At 42.0% G+C, this 21,323-nt stretch overlaps 1 protein-coding gene across 12 annotated transcripts in view; it reads left to right on the top strand.

The window, feature by feature from the left end:
* The window catches only part of IKZF4 (IKAROS family zinc finger 4), a 40,238-nt gene that overhangs the window by 9,046 nt on the left and 9,869 nt on the right, over positions 1-21,323 (top strand). For 5 of the 12 annotated variants that reach the window (XM_056562327.1, XM_056562331.1, XM_056562323.1 and 2 more), the window contains 4 exons: positions 8,812-8,866; positions 13,082-13,183; positions 18,566-18,826; positions 19,306-19,509. In XM_056562327.1, the coding sequence (XP_056418302.1) occupies positions 8,812-8,866; positions 13,082-13,183; positions 18,566-18,826; positions 19,306-19,509 (622 nt within the window). Of the gene's footprint in view, positions 1-13; positions 105-8,811; positions 8,867-13,081; positions 13,184-18,565; positions 18,827-19,305; positions 19,510-21,323 lie in introns of all 12 variants that reach the window. The other 7 variants (XM_056562332.1, XM_056562325.1, XM_056562324.1 and 4 more) reach the window with 3 other exon arrangements.

Here is a 21,323-nt window from a genome sequence, read left to right as displayed (position 1 = left end):
TTTATTTATATAGCGCCTACAGATTCCGCAGCGCTGACAATTACGGGATACAAACAAAGACAAGTATCAGACATAATATTACACAATAACTATTCAAACAAGAGGTGTGAGGATAATTAATGAATGTTATAGGCCTGTCTGAAGAGAGGTGTTTTCAGGCCAAGTTTGAAACTATGGATGTTGTTGTTGAGTCTGAGGGATTGAGGGATAGCATTCCAGAGAACCGATGCAGCACGAGTGAAGTCTTGGAGACGGGAGTGAGAAGTTCGGATTATAGAAGATGTTAGTGTGAGGTCATTAGCAGATCGGAGAGAACGTGTAGGATGGTAGACAGAGATGAGAGAGGAGATGTAGGGAGGTGCAGCATTGTGGAGAGCTTTGTGTGTGAGACTGAGGATTTTGGACTGTATTCTGGACTGAATTGGTAACCAGTGTAGCGACTGGCACAGGGAGGAGGCGTCGGTGTAGCGGCTGGAGAGGAAGATGAGTCTGGCTGCGGCATTAAGGATGGACTGAAGAGGAGAGAGTATGGCGAAAGGAAGGCCTATTAGTAAAGAGTTACAGTAGTTGAGGCGGGAGGGAATCAAAGCAATAATGAGAGTTTTAGCAGTTTCAGTAGTGAGAAACGGGCGGATTCTGGAAATGTTTTTGAGATGCAGGTGACAAGAACGTGAAAGGGACTGAATATGGGGAGTGAAAGAGTGAAAGACAGATCAGAGTCAAGTATAACTCCAAGACAGCGAGCCTGCTGCCCAGGCGTTATGGTAGTACCACATACCGAGATGGAAATGTCAGGATTAGGTACAGTATCAGTTGATGGAGAAAAGTTCTGTTTTTGAAAGATTTAGTTTCAGATATAAAGAGGACATGATGTCTGAGACTGCAGAGAGACAGTCACTGGTATTCTGTAGGAGTGCAGGGGTGATGTTGGAGGAAGAGGTATAGAGTTGGGTGTCATCAGCGTAGAGGTGGAACTGGAAACCAAATCTACTGATTGTTTTTCCAATGGGGAATGTGTAGAGTGAAAAGAGTAGAGGACCTAGGACCGATCCCTGGGGAACCCCGACAGCAAGGGGAAGAGGAGAAGAAGTAGAGCCAGAAAACGAGACTATAAAGGAGCGGCCAGAGAGATGGAAGGAAAACCAGGCGAGAGCAAAATCGTTGAGACCGATGGAGCGGAGACTACTGAGGAGGAGTTGGTGATCCACAGTGTCAAAAGCCACAGACAGGTCCAAGAGAATCAGTAAAGAGAAATTTCCATTTGATTTGGCCATCAGAAGATCGTTAGTGACTTTGCTTAGGGCCGTTTCTGTGGAGTGAAGGGAGCGTAAACCAGACTGTAAGGGGTCAAGGAGAGAGTTCTCGGAGAGATAGCGGATAAGGCGGGAGTAGACCAAGCGTTCCAGGAGTTTGGAGATAAAGGGGAGATTTGACACGGGTCGATAGTTGGCTGCACAGGATGGGTACAGAGATGGTTTTTTCAATAGTGGGGTTATGATAGTGTTTGACAGAAGAGGGAAGACCCCAGAAGAGAGGGAGAGGTTAAAGATTTTAGTTAGGTGACAGCTGATAGCAGGAGAGAGAGACTGGATGAGGTGTGAAGGCATGGGGTCAGTAGAGCAGGTAGTGGGGCGGGTGGAGGAGAGGAGCCTGGAAACCTCATCCTCCGTTACAGGCTCATAAACTGAGTGATGAAGAGGAGACATGGCTGGGAATTGGATCAGAACTTTTAGGGGACTGGTAGAGGATTTAATCACGAATGTCATCGATTTTAGTTTTGAAGTATTTGGCCAGGTCTTCAACACAGAGATCAGTGATTGGGGTCTGTACTTTAGGCCGAAGGAGAGAGTTGAACGTGTCTAAAGACCCATTCAAGTCTATGGGACTTCCAGTACATCTCCTATACATGTTACTCTTGGGCTATAGAAATTCCCGGGGAATTTTAGGCCAAGTTCACACCACAGAATTCCAGCCCGGAGATCCCGAGTGCTGCACTAGGACTGTGCAGACTGCATTTCTGTCGTATAGACGGCAATGCATTTCTCAGTGGAGCCCCCTAAGAAATGGACATTCTTTTGGTGAAACTGCTCAGAAATGCATTGCCGTCTATGGGGAGGGCAATGCAGTCTGTGCAGTCCTAGTGCAGAAATTCCATGGTGTGAACCTGGCCTTAAAGGGGTTATCCACCATAAGGTGATTTTAGTACGTACCTGGCAGACAGTAATGGACATGCTTAGGAATGATTTGCACCTGTCTTTGGGCTAAATGGCTATGTTGTGAGATTACCATAAAGCTGTGGCTATCTTTTTGTGAGTTTTCTCTTTTACTGCAAATCCCATAATTCCCGAGCTGTATTCCATGCAAAAGCCAAGTGCTTTCTAATCAGGGTGCCTCCAGCTGTTGCATCATCACCTGACTAGTAAGGTAGTGTCTCCTGCATCCTGGGAATAACTGGAGTCATTTTGTATACTGTTAAAAATGAACATTCAGAGCAAAGATCACATAAGAATTGTGAGACCAGCCATCACATACAGGTACAGACACTATATTAGTAACTACACTAACTTTACAGCCCCTGTAGCATAGTCAAATAAAAAACATTCCTGGAATACCCCTTTAAATATCCCATATACAAGTTATATGATGGCCAGAAATAGTGCTGCTCCTCATTTACACAGACAGGAGTTTTTCCTGAAAAGTCACCAGAAATACAGAAACGCGCTTTATTTATATATAGCCTGATATCTCTCTTGCAGTAACCTCTTCTACTTGAAATTATTGGTGCACGTAGGGGTGCTGTGTGTCTCCTCCATTGGTGGCAGAAACCAAACCGGGCACTGTCAATTATAATACAGCCCCATTCACTTGGGTGGAAGGACCGATTGGCCAATTTATTGTAGGGCAGACTGCAAGACCTGGAGTTGCCATGACAACCAGATGATGTCCAGCTCGGCCATACTGTTCATGGTGTAATTAAATGTTAACAGAATAAAAAAATGATTCACTCCAAAGAAGATTGTAATGTAATAGATAAAACCTGTGATTCCTATCTACAGCTCTGTCTATATCGCTCGTCTTTCTTTTTAGTTGCACAAAAATGTCAAGACTGTTTTACATATAATAAATGTATCCAGAAATCTACAATACTTAAACCACAACCCCAGCATTTTTAGGGTGCACATAACCAGTACATTCATCCCAATGTTTTACGAAGATTTTATTTATTTTTGTAAAAGAATAAAATCCAAAACTCTGTTAGGGTGCATTTCCACACAATGAATCGCTGCTGATTTGTCGTTGTGGATCCCAGCAGTTGCAGCTTTTGCAAGGCCATCACTTTATTGCTATGCCAATAAAAAAACATAGGTATATGGAGGACATATCGGCCCTGATTTACTATTGTAAACCCGACATGTATTATGGGGTAGCGAGTCAGATTCTGGCGCATTGCGCCAGTAATTCTGTCTGCGACAATTTGTGCAAAAATTGAAAAAAAAAACCTGACCAACTGTCCAATTTACTGAGAGAACCCAAAAAGGGGTGTGGCCATTGGAAAAAGGGGCGTGTCCCCGACATTTTTACACACACAAAAATATATTTACTAAGGTTTCCACAGAAAATGTGGTGGATTTGAGCTGAGGAAATCCCTACAGATCAGAGCAGGTGTAAAAAAAAAAAAATAAATAAATTTATAAATAAATTAAATTAAAAATTTAGGGAAACCTTAGTAAATACTGTGGAAAATAAATTGTAGGGAATTAAAACCCACAAAGAAAACGACACAACACTCTTAGTAAATCAGAACTAGAGATGAGCGAAGTTACAGTGATTCGATTCGTCACGAACTTCTCGGCTCGGCGGTTGCTGACTTTATCCTGCATAAATGAGTTCAGCTTTCAGGTGACCGATGGGCTGGAAAAGGTGGATACAGTCCTAGGAGACTCTCCGCCCACCGGAGCACCTGAAAGCAGAACTCATTTATGCAGGATAAAGTCAGCAACCACCGGGCCGAGAAGTTTGTGATGAATCGAATCACTGTAACTTCGCTCATCTCTAATCAGAACCATTGTTTTTCTCCCACTGAACTTAATAGATAAAATACCACATGGTGCCCTTGGCTTGACTATTGTTCCTCCCAAAGGTATCGGTCAGTGTTGTGATTAGATTGTGGCTCGACTTTGTGGTCCTCTGCCCCCTCACTTTTTGCAGTTTGCCGTGGGCCACCAGTGTCCTGCTTCCTCCGCATTTCTCACACAATAAATCTTTGTTTTTCTGCTAAACAGTTCACTGATCGGTAATAATGACCTACTTGTACATGTCTCTTTAATTTGTGTACCCTGGCAGCATATGCAGCCCCCTAGACCCCACTGCCAAAAAACTCACTGAATGCCAATGTACAATTGGAAGCAATGCTGGTTTTTGTGTGTTACTCGTTGACGCTTCAGGTAGGTGAAATTACCGCACAATGGCCCTGATTTACTATTGTAAACCCGACATGGTTTGTTGGGTTTTGCGCCAGAACTCTGCAACTCTCCATTTTACTGAGAGAACCCCAAAAAGGAGCATTGTCGTCGGAAAAAAGGGGGAGTGACTACCGAACAGGGGCGTGTCCCCCAACATTTTCACAAAAACCCAACATATTTACAAAAGTTTCCACAGAAAATGTGGGGGATTTGAGCTGAGGAAAACCCTACAGATCAGAGCATGTGTTTAAAAATAAATAAATAAATGTAGGGAAACCTTAGTAAATACCGTGGGGAAAAAAACCACAAAGAAAACTCCACTTTTAGTATATCAGGACCAATATGTTTGTCTTCAAGTTGATCAGACACCCATAAGCCTTAGGCAAGAAAACTCTATTGAAGAAACATGTATGCAGGGTATTTCATGCTTCCAGCCCCTACTATTATGTCATAGCTACATGCTAAGCTGTTACTGCAACCCCCTCAAGGTGATTTTAGTACTCCGATGGTGCTCCAGTCCTCCCAGTACCATGTTCATCCTGGTTGCCGGGGGTCAACATGTCTGATCAGCTAATCTCTGGCTGCTGCAATGTCCCACTTCAGGGCCCTTGTGAGCTGTCTGGGTAATAGACTGATATAACATGTTACCATACACCTAATAGAACTAGTAAAGTATTCCAAATGGCAAGTTCTGTTACTGTTCTGTTCTGTTACAGTACTCCGTTAGTATCCTCAGAGGTTATATGCAATGTATGCAGTATGTTGAATTGCAATGTTGCTCACCAATCCTAGGATGTTGGATATAGGTGAGGAAAATGTATCTTCCTGTAACACAGGTTTTAAAGGAGTACTCCAGAATAGGAAAATTGTACTCCATACTGCCAGCAGTAAAAAAAATTAAAAAATAAAGATGTACATACCTTCCTTCGTTCCTCCGGTAACCCGCTTCGGTCTCCGACACGATCCTCTTCCTGGTTGCCGGTGGTCGGTGAGTCATACTGCACTCAGCCAATCACCGGCCGCAGCGAAGTCCCGACTTGGCCGGTGATAGGCTGAGCGGCAGTGTGACGTTTTCGGCCCCGGCAGCAGGTGCCGGAGAGGAAAACGTCACACTGCCGCTCAGCCTATCGCCGGCCGAGTCGGGACTTCACTGCGGCCGGTGATTGGCTGAGCGCAGTATGACTCGCCGACCACTGGCAACCAGGAAGAGGATCGCGGCAGAGACCGGAGCGGGTTACTGGAGGCACCGGGCAGTGAAAGAAGGTGTATATACCTCTTTATTTTTTTACTGCTGGCAATATGGAGTACAATTTTCCTATTCTGGAGTACTCCTTTAATCCTCTGTGCAGCCTCTCCTTGCAGGAGCGAGCGCTGCTGAAGACTCGGCCGTCTCGCATGATCGCAGTGCTGGGTACAGTAGTAGAGGAAGCTGGTACGCTCGGCGGCATCCTTGTGTATGTTACGTGCGCCTGCCGCTGCTTTGGTTGACAGGTAAATATCCCTTAGGTAACAAAGTTAAGTGCCAAATAGGGCACAATGGGGTACTGGTGGTGGTCACAGATATCAGTATATCATAGGCTGGACGCGTTTCAGGACCCCCATAGGTCCTTACCTCAGCAGATGGGAAAAAAAAAATAAGTGCCTTAAAGTGGAGGAACAAGAAAAATCCCTCCACACCGCAAGGGGGCGTTCAAACTTGGCAGAGAATCGACCACAAACCCTCGAGAGGACGAGCGAACAGGAGAGGACGTTGGTGGTAAAAATCAGCTCCACTGTATTATCCGATATAGAGATAAGGGCTTTAGAGAAGGGTCTCTTGTATTGCGCTAGTACTGATGATGTTTGGTTTTCTTTACACATTGATCTTGAAGCGGACAGACAGTCTCCGCACAAATTGAGGAATTGAAATTGTCACATAAAAATGAGGAAAGGTGGCATAATGTGTCAAGGGCCGAGATTACAGCCATAAAAGGCTTGGAAAAAGATGGTTCATTCACTATTAAGCCTGCGGATAAGGGGGGGTACCATTGTTGTGATGGACACCCCCCTATATCTTGCGGAGATTAACTAGAGGATAATACTGTATACACAAAAGTAAGCACAGATTCCCTGGGTAGGATCCAATAGATGATTGGGAATATTCTGTCCCAAGCCAGGGAGAATGGCATAATAGATGAGGATTTACACTAATTCTTAAAGATCATCCATGTACACCTGTGTTTTATACACTGCTGAAAATTCATAAGGATCTACGGAGTGCCCCCGGAAGGCCCATTGTCTCCGGGCAGGACTTCATATTTTCTCCTATTGCGTTGTAGGTACGGTAAATAAAATCCTACGTAATTTTGCCATTAATGCAGTTTCTTATGTTCAAGACACTACAGATTTTTGTTTTTTAAATGAAATGATGTATTTGGATTGTCTTTCTAACACCATACTGGTGTCCTTTTTGACATTGTAAATTTATATACCTTGATCGACCATGAACGGGGTATTAGGGCAGTTGCAAAATGCCTTCGAGACACAGACATGACAGACGGTGTCTGTTCACTTGTTCTGGACTTATTGGGGATCATCCTCAGACAGAATTATTTTCTGTTTGGGGTTGATCTCTATGTCCAGGACAGGGGAACGGCCATGGGCTCGAACGCAGCACCCAGTTATGCAAATATTTACATGACGGACGTAGAAACATCATACATATACCCCTCGTCCCTGTTTTGACACATGCAGTTGTGGCTTCGATATATCGATGACAGGTTTGTGGTCTGGACGGATACTGGACGAATTGAATTGCTTTTTTGATGAAATGAATATCTATCCAGAACTGCGGTTAACTATGGTGAGTTCAACGGAGTCCCTAAATTTTTTAGATACAACAGCCTTTTTGCTCAATAATAAATTAACGACAGATCTGTACACCCAAGTGACCGATAGGAACAATTTGTTCTATGACAGTTTCCGTCCCAAATCAATGATCAAATCCCTGCCCTGGAGCCAAATGCTGAGGGTAAAGCGAATAGTTTCACCCTCAGAGGATTTGGAGGGCAGATTGGATGAGAAAATTTAGGAAAAGGTTACCCACAATACCCACAAAGGCTGTTGCAACAACATAGATCTAATTTGGATAACAAGACAAGGGATAAGCTATTAAACACTAGACAAAGAGACAAAACTGAGAGAATTCCCTTCGTTTCCACTTACACCACTTACAGTAATAAAATTGGTAACATCATCAGACAGAATTGGAGCATAATATAACAGACAACTGATTTGACATGCCCTTCGGTTATGGCATACCGTAGGGGACAAAACTTCAAAGATCTGCTGGTTTAAATCCGACATAGGGAGTTTGAAACAAAACAAGAAAGAGAGGAGCACATGGCTGGGCTCCAGAAAGTAATTTTTTTCCATGCCTGGGGTGCAGCCACTGCAATAGTATAATTAAAGGCGATTCATTTGTCCATCCTCAAACGGGCCAGAAATGTACCTTTAGGGAAAGGTACACCTGTAGGTCATCATTTGTCATTTATTTGTTGCAATGCCCTTGTGGGTTATATTATCTAGGAGAAACTACAAATGAGTGCCGAATCCGTCAGGCACAAATCAACTATCAGGATGGGGAAGGTAGATCTTCCCATCCCGAGACATTTTATAGAGATGGGCCACAATATCAGTCAACTACGTTTCCAGGTGATTGATCACGTCCCTCCGCTTAGGAGGGGAGGCGATAGGGAAAAAGTCATAAAACAAAAACTTTGCATATACATGGATTGAATATGGATTTTAGCCTCGTACATGTAACTTTATTCTTGTTTCACCTGTTTTCTGATCTCTTTACTTGTTTCATTTTTTTCTTTTTCCTCCCCCTTTTTTCTTCCTTTTCCTTTTTACATTTTTTATTTTTCATTATTTTTTTATTCATTTATTTTGTATTTTTCTTGATTTTCTAGTATTTTCTACTTTTGTTACTTGCACTTGTTACCATTAATCACGTGTATTTGCCACTTATATAAGAGTGTTGCATTGATGTTTGTACTATGCTTGAGAAAGGCTTACTAGCCGAAACATCGCATTTGTTTATGCTCTGATGCAATACATTTTAGTCTGCAATTAAACCGGGCCTTGTGACTGGTGCTGTATCCTGGAGTGGGGATTATGGATTGAACCCGGTGTTTGGCAAGTGGGTGGATAACGTGCACCTCGCTGCTGACTATCCTGTGCCGATTCTTCTACACTGGTCCTGGAATATGGTGTCATTCCATGACTGGTCATACAAATGCTCATCCGTTTATCCTTACTTGCCTTAGATCATCCACAACCAACTTTTCCTTTTTCTTTCTTTCAGAGATTCGAGTCAAAAATGGAAATTGAAGACTATAATGGCCGCTCTTATATGTCCGGTATGTATAGAGAGAATTTCTAGATCTGTCCTGGAATGTTGTGTGAATAGCATTAATGGAGGATTTAAGTGCTTAGAGACAATGATAAAAGAATAACCTACAAATATGAGCTAATAGGGATGGACACTGAATAACAACCTAACTTTATTATCCTTCTCTGCTGTTTTTGAGTAACATTCACTTGTATTATTAACAGAGAAATGTAAAACAAATAATTTTAAACAATACAATGGGGTTCAATGTGTACTTACGTCCTAAAGAACAGGTACATCTCTAGACTGATCCCTTAAAATCATAAATATGGTAAAGAAGCTAAGACACCCATACGTTTTTAGTTTTTACTATGGCTACAAAATTGCCATCAATTCATCATAGTTGCACATTTGTGTGTAAGATGATGTTAAATAAGCAAATTAGAACTAAGAAAGCTTGCTCCCTGGTGCCACCTATTGGAGGGAGAATCCCTACGAGTCAGTGCTTGAACCCTTAGGCTATGTTTACACGATGGAATTTCCGCGTGGAATTAGGAGTCCTATTTATCAATGGGATTCTGCTGCGTTGTGCACACGGTGGAATTTCTGCTGCAGAAATCCTGATTCCAGAGTCCGTGGAAAGAAGACATGCCTATTCTTTCTGTGAAGTACACACAGAAATGCATTGCCGTCTATGAGACTGCGCATTTTCCGAGCAGTCCATGTCCTGCTGGCGCTCTGCTGTCGGGGGAATGTCTGCAAAATACATTTTTTGTGTGGACATTCTTCTGTGAGCCTTAAAGGGATACTCCACTGGAAAACATTTTATTTTTATATTTTTAAGCAACTGGTGCCAGAAAGGTAAACAGATTTGTAAATTACTTCTATTTAAAATTTTAGCCCTTCCAGTACTTATCAGCTGCTGTATGCTCCACAGAAAGTTATATTCTTTTTGAATTTCCTTTCTGTCTGACCACAGTGCTCTCTGCTGACACCTCTGTCCATGTCAGGAACTGTCCAGAGTAGGAGCTTATCCCCATAGCAAACCTCTCATCCTGCTCTGGACAGTTCCTGAAATGAACAGAGGTGTCAGCAAAGAGCACTGTGGTAGTTTTGCAACAGCTCAAGGGCCACAGTTTGAGACCACTGCAGTAGACTAAACACAACCTTCTCGGACCTTTCCTTTTGCAATATTCTTCCTATGTGCCTCTCCTGTATTTAGTTTTTTCTGTTAATGAGAACTTAAACTATTAGCGACAAAATATTTATAATGTTACTTTTCTACTGATTCTGAACTTGAAATAGAAGTCTTAGTTTCTTTTATTCATATAATTCTTGGCATATCCCTGATGAGCTTCTTAGCATTTGTCGTATCAGCCTATATATACCAAATTTTTTAGTGATCAGAATGCCAGGAAATATGGAGTCAATAAACTTGTCACTTAGGGGCAGGGGGGGGATTAGATGTGTAACCATTCATCTTCTCACTCCTATAGAAAGAAAAAGAAAAAACAGGCCCTTGCTGTTTGTTTATTTTTATTTTTTTAATTTTTTTATATGGGACATTCTGAGAACACATCAGTGATATCATGAACAAAAAGTCGATATATCCCTCCTTGTGGGCATTATAGGCTATGCAGGGGGAGAGGTAACAGTGAAGGAGACTATACACCTTAGGGTGCGATCACACGGCCGTCTGTCCCCATTTTTTTCCCCCCCTGTTTAGGTTCAGTTGTTGCTGCTTGTAAACAGATTACAAATGGTTGTAAAACAATCCCATTGATGTCAATGGGATATATATATATATTTTTTTTTTCTAACAATCCTTTCACATCCGTATGCACCAGTCTGCGCTCATTTCCATTTTTGTTTTTTTACGGGAGAAAAGACGGTGCATGCAGTATTTTTTCTCCCATAAAAAAAAAAAACTAAGAAAAAACGGATACAGTAAATTTAACATTAAAGCCTATTGAAAACGGATGAGCCTTTATGTTATCCGTTTGCATCCGTTTTTATTTTTATTTTTTTCAATCTATTTTTTTAACTGTTTTTACTTCTGAGGATGCTCATAACCAAAAAAATTAGCTTGGTTCATTAACTGAACAATAACTGATACAAACAGATAACAACATCCGTTTGCATGCGTTATTGTCCGTTTTTATTTTTGACGGGAGAAGAACGGGACGGGTCTAGACGGCCGTGTGAACGCAGCCTTACATAACCACTTTCCACCCCCATACACAGACTGAATGCAGAGCTCAGATAAGAATGCATGTGCTCTTAGTAAGTATAAGGGACTAAAACATTGGTAGATAACGTGCCTCTTTGGCCTTAAAGGGGTACTCCGGAGGAAAAACTAAATCAACTGGTGCCAGAAAGTTTTACAGATTTTGTTAATTATTTATATTGTATTCCAGTACTCATCAGCTGCTGTATGCTCCAGAGGAAGCTGTGTAGTCTCTTTATTTTTTTTTTTTTTTTTTTTTTTTTAAATAGAAGTAATTTACAAATCTGTATAATTTTCTGGCACCAGTTGATTTTGAAAACGTTTTGTTTTCCTCTGGAGTACTCCGTGAGTAACAAAAGGTTTTGGCATCTAGAAATTTAACTGACCAATCCCTGTTTCCCTGAATATGAATGAGGAAGAGTCATGACGCCTCGCCTGCAGAAATGTATGCATGTTCTGCAAAAAACACCCAGTTTAATGAATGAAACTGATTTCCATTTTCACAAAACTGCTGAATGTGACGTGTGTGTGTGTGTGTGTGTATGTATGTATGTATGTATATGTGTATGTGTGTGTATATATATATATATATATATATATATATATATATATATATATATATATATATATATATATATATATATATTATACAGTGATCCCTCAACTTACAGTGGCCTCAACATACAATAGTTTCAACATACAATGGTCTTTTCTGGACCATTGTAACTTGAAACCAGACTCAACATACAATGCTATGGAATCTGTGAAACATGTCAATGGCTGGAAGAACCGACCAATCAGAATGGATATTTCACTGGTAAAACCCCTGTATTCCTAAAGTGCATGCACTGACTGGAGTCTGGTAGCGCCTCCCTACAGTACAGGGAGGTATTACATGTTCTGTACTCTTTACCTGTGCCAGGGTTAGCTGCTCCTTTGGACACCAGGTGAGGGCGGTTCCATTTTCCTTTTTTTTTTTTTTTTTTTTTTTTTTTAAGGACATTGCGTGTTCTGTAGAGGACCCTGAAGAAGCTTCTCTACATAAACCAGTGTTTCCCAAAGAGGGTGCCTCCAGCTGTTGCAAAACTACAACTCCCAGCATGCCCGGACAGCCGAAGGCTGTCCGGGCATGTTGGGTGTTGTAGTTTTGCAACAGCTGGAGGCACCCTGGTTGGGAAACACTGAAGTAGACAGTGATTTACAGCTCCCAGCAGATCTTTCTTACTTTTATGTGTAAGGATTTGCTTTATCCTCACTTTTTCCTATTTTTGGATGACATTTTAGTGGCTTCAGAACCAATTACCAGGTTTCCATAGAGTTATGCTTTCAACTTATGATTGTTTCAACATGCAATGGTCGTCCTGGAACCAATTAATCTTGTAACTTGAGGGACCACTGTATATAAAATATCTAGGTTATTTTCTTGTGCCTATTTCCGAAGTCTACAAAGAGGTGATCCAGATTTGCAAAGACATAGCTGCTTACTGACAAAAACAGCACCACACCTGTCTTCAGGTTGTGTGTGTTATAACTAGAGATGAGCGAACTTACAGTAAATTCGATTCGTCACGAACTTCTCCGCTCGGCAGTTGATGACTTTTCCTGCATAAACCAGTTCAGCCTTCAGGTGTTCCGGTGGGCTGGAAAAGGTGGATACAGTCCTAGGAAAGAGTCTCCTAGGACTGTATCCACCTTTTCCAGCCCACCGGAGCAGCGGAAAGCTGAACTAATTTATGCAGGGAAAGTCATCAACTGCCGAGCGGAGAAGTTCATGACAAATTTAATTTACTGTAAGTTCGCTCATCTCTAGTTATAACAAATCTGCTCCACTGAGCTACAATACCGCACACAAACTGAGAACAAGAGTGGTGCTGTTTCTGAAGTAGAGCAACTCATGGTAACCTGTGTAAAGGCTGACGTTCTAGTGCTCAGCGTCTGTTTGATGTCGCGGGTGCTGTGCCAGGCCACACTCCTCCCATTACCTGTCTAAATCCAATGTTCTCCTTGACACTGCAGCTGGAGACTCATCCCTGGAAAAGGATTTCTCTGAAGCATTGATCGGTCCCACTGTAAGCACGCCAAACAGCCGACACTCATCCCCAAGCCGCTCGCTTAGTGGTGAGTATATTTTTGCAGCTATCTGGTCTTTTAGCTAAAAGTTTAGTGCTCATTGCAGACACTGGTGAGAATAATTTGGCTTCTGTAACATATAATGAAATGTAATTTTTTGATCATTCTGTACTACTTCTAATTGTACATGGCTGAAATGTCTCTCACAAGGTTATACTGTTGATTTTACTATTTTGATAATTCAGTCAGCATCCATGTATAGATACGGCATATAGACCGCAAGTGACAATGTTTGGTCCATTTCCTGAATAAATACTGCCAGCTCAGCCAATCACTGGCCCCAGTGGCGTCCTGTCTCATTCAATGATTGGCTGAGAGGGCAGGTCCTGCTGAGAAGACTTATCTCAGATACAGCACCAAGCAGTGAAGGAAGACTGGAAGGTGCTGGAACGGGAGTTGCAGGGGTAAGTGAGTATCATCTAATTTTTTTCCCTGCACCCCCAACAATTTATAAAAAAAAAAAATCTTGGATGATGGAATACCCCTTTTTTAAAACAAAATCATTAAAAATGTAAGTGGATAGGGAAAAAGTTATTCCATAAGTTACAGTTTCATCACATCAATAGGATTCTCCTAGACGTCTATGGGCTTTAATTTGAGGCGGAATTCCGAAAGTGGAAATTCTGCCGTACCCTAAGAGTGAATAGCAACATATAGAAAAACTTCTTAAATGGGCACTGTCACCAAACTTATGTACTACAACATATCTCTAATATACTTTCATTATTTTTTTTTATCATTAAAATAGTTTAATTTACATTTTAAAAAACGGCCACTAGGGGTCTCCCTCCAAGTGGCCAGCTGCAGCCTGACATGACGTCACTAGTGAATTAGGACCAATGCCGGCCGGGCAATCGGTCCTAATTCAATCAGCCTGTGCTCGCTTCCTGCCTGTCAATCAGACAGGTGAGAGCGAGCACTGAGAACAGGATGCGTGCATTGGCTCCCTGGCCTCACACGCCGGCCCCACCTCCCGGCATATACACCACCGCTGCTGCTGTCCTGCATGTCAGTATGAGAGCGGGGTTTGGGGGGGACTGGGATCTGGGTTCGGGGGGACTGAGAGCGGGGTTCGGGGTAGCGCCGCGGCCATGGCCATAAAGTTTTTGTTTTCAACACAGGCTGCCAGGGCAGAAGTCAGCCTTCATTGTCAGGCATCATTGACGTTGCACCTGCTGGGGAAGTCTGCCTGGTAAGTGAGCACACTACCAGGTAGACAAGAAGGCATTTCTCAGATAGTAAAAAAAAAAAAGTTTTAAAGGCAGGGAGGGGGTTAGGGATAGATGGGCAATAGGCAGGGACAGAAAAAAATAAAGTATGGTGGGAGCTCCTCTTTAATAGTCCTCTATTCTGTAGTCTAGTTTTAATTCCATTGTCTAGTTAGGCTGTCTTCACACATTGCGGTTTTACGGTGTTTTATATTTGTCAGAAAGCACAGCAAAAAGTGTAAACTAGTAAATACTACTTTTTATTTTATTTTATTTTTAAATACTATTTTTAGATTTTTTTTGTGATTTTGGAAAAATCGCAGCAAAAATGTAGTAAAACCACAGCGTGTAAACACAGCCTCAGCAAATAGAAGAGGATAATGCATCATAGGATGAAGGGATTGATGAGGATTAATCATTCCCATGGTAAGTGGCATGGAAAAAGTTAGATCCCCTATGAGCTATTATTTATTAAATAACCACCATGGAATGGGAATGTAGCTTTTCATGTAAATCTGAAAAACAGAGACACCATAGAGGTCAGCTAGTGAGTCTCTCCTGTAGACATGCTGAATTTGTGTGCCCAGTATCATCCCTTCTAGCAGCCAACAAAGGACTCCTTTTCTGGGGAAAATATTGTAGGACATGTAGACCATAAGGTCAGTAAAGTAACACTAGCTTATTGCCATTACCTACTCATCAGTTGCTATTGTATCTGGCTGTTATTGTGTCATATTTTTATTGTTTTTGGTTCTAGACATTTTTTTTTCATTTATTATTCATGTGGATACAGTTATGTATGTTCATGCTGATTACTATTACAATAATATCATGATTCTTTTACATTCATTTAATAAATGTTATTAGCCAAAATACTGTCTCTGTGATCCAGAAAGATTCAGGGGTGAAGTTGAAACTTACCTGTACTTTGAAAATATTTTGATTGGTTTTGTTAGATTAACCCTTAAGAGTGTTGACAAAGTGCTTCTTTTCCTGTTTTATTTGGGTTCCTGAGTCTCCTCTCCATGATATACAGCTATTTATTCTCTCCATTTCAGGGTGCAGCTTGTTTGTCAGTACTTACACGTAGACTTCTTTTCCCTTACTTCTCTGGCCAACCACAGGACTGCAACTACTCCTCTCTGCTATGCCATTGCATTGTGCTGATGAAAGTTCATTGAACTTGACAGGCTGGCCCTATGCTGGGGCTTTGCCCAACAGACCAGAGGAATGCCTAGAAATCCATGCATAAACAAAACATATTGCCCAATCTAGCTTTCATTTGTCTCATAAACTCTATTAACCTTAAAAATAGGTACAAAATGAGTCAATAATATTGCTGAACCAAAGAGTGCGCAGCTGATATTTGTAACAACCATCTTCCCAGCTGTGCTTTACCAACAACTAGGGGGCATCTTAATGCTGAGGCCCACCTCAATTATAAAAGCATTGATTTACAGTACATTACAAATAGATTACATGTGAGGAGGGGCGGGGTAAGTTGATCCACTGGGTTTGCAAGGTAAAAATTGGCAATACCCAATTTATATAGTTTTTTTTGTCTTTTTTTTTTTCCTTTTGTCAACAAAATCATTTTTTCCCCTTTTTTGTGTTGTCACGTTCTGACAGCCATAACTTTTTTATTTTTCGTCCAACACCATTGTGTGAGGGCTTATTTTTTGCAGGACAAGCTGTACTTTTATTGGTACGATTTTTGCAATTCATGCTACTTTTGATCTTTTTTTTTATTCCACATTTTGGACCAAAATTAATGTTTTTTTTTTTTTTTTTTTTTTTTTTTCAAACAGAACAAAGTTTATTAAAACCACAGATGGCATCAAACAATGCAAATAATCTGGAATGCAACCCAGAGTCAAGTAGGAAGTAACAAAGAAAATATAAGAACATTGGCATACATACAGAAATGTACGAATAAGGCCAAAATGAGGAGGTCAAAGGGGAGGCACATGAAAAAGGAATAGGGGCAATATGGAGAGGACAACCATGGGGTCCACACTTTCTCGAACCTCTCAAAAACATCATCTCTCATAGCGTTGAGCGTTTTCAGACAACATAATCGCTTTGACTCTGTTAATTACCCTCTCTAAAGACAAATAAGGCTGTTTCCAGCTAGCTGCAATGTGTATACGAGTGGCCAGTAGGATAAACTGCACCAAACGGAAAATCCTGTTCGGCATCCTGGAGGGGCGGGCACCCAACAGGCAAAGGTCGGTTGATATGGACAGTGAAATGAGGAGACCTCTCTCGGCAGTGCCATGACAGACTCCCAAAATTGTTTAACAATGGGACAGCCCCACCAGAAATAGTACCCTGTAGCGAGCAACCCTGAAAATATAGAGGAGAAGAGGGAAACATTGCATGTAAGCGGGAGGGTACATAATAAGCCCTATGAAGCACCTTCAAGGAGGTCTCTGTTAAGGACACCTGCCAGCTGCCTTTGCTGACAGTTTCACAACATTCTTTCCATTTGTGTGGGGAGAGGGTGATTCAAAAATCATTTTCACATTGTAGTGTAAATGGTAATTTGGGGGAATTTAGCATAGATATTAGAAAGCAAACGAGGACGAAAGGGAGAGTAGAGAGCAATAGACTCAAAAGAGGACCTAGAGACCTCTCTAGCGTGGGGGGGGGGACAGAGTAGAGAGGAAAGAGAAGACCTGACAGATGCGTAGGTTTTCAGAAGTAGCGGGGGGGGGGGGGGGGGGGAAGAGCATAACTAAAAGGTCTCCACTGTTAAAAGGCGCTTGTTAGTGAGAGGTTATTGGAGAGCCACCATGAAAAGGAAGAAGGCTGGAGACCAAGAGGGAAAGAAGGGTTAAGAGAAAGAGGGGTGCAGCACCAGATTGCAGAGAATACTTGAACCGAACCATTTGCCAGAGCGAGAGTGAATAGAGGGTAAGCAGAGGAAGGAATCAGATGAGAGACCAAAAAGAGGGCGGATGGGGTGTAAGGGTGAAGCAAAGAACATTCCAGTTGGACCCACAGAGGTGCACCAGATGGGGTGTGAAATAACATCAATTGGGCTAACCTAGCCGCCTGGTCATACGTAGAAGTTAGGGACCGAGAGGCCACTTAGACGTTTATGAAAATACATGATGCGTCTAGGGATGCGGGGGGCTCCATGTTGCCATATAAAGTTGAAAACATCTCGTTGAAGAGCGCGCATGTCAGTGGGAGGGAAGGAAATAGGTATAGGAGACTGGTTAAAACCAGCATTTTTATAGTATGGACTCTTCACAACCAGGATAGATGTACCAAGATAGGAAAGTTTAGAGTTAGTCAGGGAAACCAAAGTTGAGGTTAATCAGTTTTTGAGTGCGAGAAGGGATACCATAGAAAAGAGTTTCAGATTTAGAATTCTTGACTCTCTCAGACCCGACACAGCCAAAAAGTCAGAATACGAAACAGATTGGGAAGGGACACTAACGGGTTAGTCAAGGTGAGGAGCAAGTCATTAGCGAACAAACAAAGTTTATATTCCCTCGGCCCTATCCTAGCGCCAGTAACATCATGTATTAATTTATTATTTGGGGGGGGAATAATATAGGGTTTTAGCTTCAGTACATCTGTACTGCAGCACAGTATAACAGTCAGTACTACACTGACAGCCTGTGCTGGATCTCTCAGGCTGCTGTACTAGGCAGACAGGAAGCCATCCGCTGGCCTACTGCTGCCATGGCAAACAAAAGAATTCCGCAATTGCATTGCGGGATTGCTGTTGGTGGACAGGGGGAGCCCCCTCCCCTTGTCAACACCATAGCTTCCGTGATCAGGACTGATCACGGCAACTGTGGGGTCAATGCTGCTGAGCCCGGCGTGATCCCGGTCTCGACAGCTGCGGCGGGACCCTGGATCTCCTGCAGCGCATCGCGTTGTGAAGGAGATCGCTAGGACGTATGCATACATCCAGTTGTGCTAACTAGCTAGCATCTTGGACATATGCTCACGTCCTAGGGCAGGAAGGGGTTAAAATTGACATTTCATAAACAGTACCAAAATGAAAACCTGAATTTAGACATCACATGTTGTAAAACAGTGATTAAATCTCTGACGTACATTTATATTATTTGTTGTACAATATAGAAATTGTAATTATTATATATGTATATTTTATGATTTTTTTTTTTTTTTTTTTTCGCAGCAAATTCTATAAAGGTGGAAATGTACAGTGATGATGAATCTGGACGTCTTCTTAACCATGAAGATCGGTTAAGTGAGAAGGAAGATGGGGCCATGGCTGATGACTCGCTGGTCGAGCCGCTTGGGTACTGTGATGGCCCTGGACAAGATCCTCATTCTCCAGGAGGCATCCGCCTACCCAATGGCAAGCTGAAGTGTGACATTTGTGGGATGGTCTGCATTGGTCCTAATGTTCTGATGGTGCATAAAAGAAGCCACACGGGTGAGCCTGATTACCTGGAACACTGAAGCTGCCAGTAGCTCATGAGCACTTTATTGAAATCACAAGTCCTGGCTATGTTGACACTAGATGAATTACTAAATATAAAAAGGAAAAAAATATACACATTTATCTATTTTCTAAATTTCTCAATGTACAGATGATTGCAGAAACCCTGTCTTGAGAGAGTGGTCAGTGATCTGCTCTGAATATATGGTGTAAACCTATTAGTTTGCAGGCTCGCATACAAAAGTGCACATTTTTAAGGGTAAAACCTGCCATGGTGACACACAGCGTAGACATAAATTCACCAAGCTATCCACGTGAGCCATGTGTTATGCACTTCATTGTTCTACTTTCTTTGCAGAATTCGTTGCTCTTCATTGAGATGTAGGCAGGCCTTCTAGAGCAGTAGGCAGGGACTGATGGGCCTTAGCTCCATGTGTCAATAAGCTACTAACCAGCTTGCTGTTGTGTTGCAGCACTCAGCGGGGACTTTATGTTTGATGCTGTTTCAGGTGAGCGGCCATTTCACTGTAACCAGTGTGGTGCCTCCTTTACCCAGAAGGGGAACCTTTTGCGTCACATCAAACTGCACTCGGGTGAGAAGCCTTTCAAGTGCCCCTTCTGTAACTACGCTTGCCGTCGGCGGGATGCATTAACAGGTCACCTGCGCACACACGCTGGTGAGTGTGCCTGAAGTATTGTCTACACTGTCCTATTGTCTACACTGTCCTACACTATGACATTAGTTCTAGTATCCAGGGGTATTCACAGTGCATTCTTATATACCTATGGAGGTATTAAAGGGGTACTCCGCCCCTAGACATCTTATCCCCTAGCCAAAGGATAGGGGATAAGATGTCTGATCGCAGGGGTCCCGCAGCTGGGATCCCCACGATCTCTGTGCAGCATCTCGTTTAGAACGCTCGGTGCCGGCGACGGTGGTCGTGACCGCAGCGCCCCCTCACATAGGCTTGCATTAAGGGGGCGTGATGTGACATCACGAGGGGGCGTGGCTGTGACGTCACAACCGCCCGCTCCAAGCGTTCCGAACAACGTAGTACCCTTTTTAAGCTGTCAGGTTTCACTGAACAATTTTACATTTGTGTAGAACAGTTTATTTACGGTTTTAAATTTGTTCTATCGAAAATAACTATGTAACTAAAATGTATTTTTATAATGTATTAATATTTATGGCTTCAGAACATTAGACATGCATTTGTGTAGCTTCCCTTTGTCCCGTAAGTAATGGCACGATTTTATGTCCATTTATTTGTATCTATCTTGCAGCACTGTGATACCTCTGTATACTAGAAATTGTTGCTGCTTCCTTGTTTGGTAGATTTCTGAATTCAGATGCATGTATTATCTGTCACATTGTAATGTTTGTTATTTTATTTTTATTTTTATTTATTTTTTTTAGGGCTTTTTTTTTATTTAATTTTTTTTTAAATTATTTTCACTGTATGTAATATAGAAATATAACACTGCACAGGAATTTCTTCTATAGAAATTAAGGGAGAGTTGGATGTTAAAGGGGCTATCCAGGATAAAACTTTTTTTTTCAACTGGTTCCCGAAAGTTTTAAACAGATGTGTAAATTACTACTTTTAAAAAATCGTAATCCTTTTAGTACTTATGAGCTGCTGAAGTTGAGTTGTTCTTTTCTGTCTAAGTGCTCTCTCCTGTCTCCGGAACTGTCCAGAGTAGAAGCAAATCCCCATAGTAAACCTCTTGCAGTTCCTGAGACAGGCAGAGATGTCAGCAGAGAGCACTGTTGCCAAACAGAAAAGAACTCCACTTTAGAAGCTGATAATTATTGGAAGGATTAAGATTTTTTTTAATAGAAGTAATTTACAAATCGTTTTAATTTTCTGGAGCCAGTTGAGAGATATATATATATATATCTATATATATATATATATAGAACTGTAGAGAGTCACGTAAGATCTTGAGGATTTGACACAACTGAATGATCCTCAAGATCTTGCATGACTCTACAGTTCTTTCAATAGTGTAATCTTAAGAAATATTCTAGATGTTATCTGGGCTCTTGCCTATAGTTTAGTGTCAGAGGAGAAGGTGTCAGAGATGTTTTAAATGGATGTGCCTGCGTCTTTTTTGATTAACGGCTTATCCTCAGGATAGGATAGGTCTTTAATATCCGGAGAGGTTCCAGGACCCTGAGCCCCCATGCCAATCAGCTGTTTGCCAGATCTGTGGTGCCCACATACACATTGAACAGAGGCAGACAGTTCTGTAAATTGTGTAGTGGCCATACTGCATCTCCGCTTCGATGAACTGCAGTGAGTAGTAACCCAGCACAGCCACTACAGTGTACAGAGCTTCTTGCTCTGTTCAGTGTATGCAGATACTGCAGTTCTGGCAAACAGCTGAATAGTGGGGGTGGTGGGTGGTGGACCCCCACCAATCAGCCGTTAATGACCTTGAGGATACGATCTCAATCAAAAAGTTCCCACCAACACATTTTACCCAA

The sequence above is a fragment of the Hyla sarda genome, chromosome 2 (assembly GCF_029499605.1).
Source record: "Hyla sarda isolate aHylSar1 chromosome 2, aHylSar1.hap1, whole genome shotgun sequence".
NCBI lineage: Eukaryota > Metazoa > Chordata > Amphibia > Anura > Hylidae > Hyla > Hyla sarda.
This window is presented reverse-complemented; position numbering and strand designations above follow the sequence as displayed.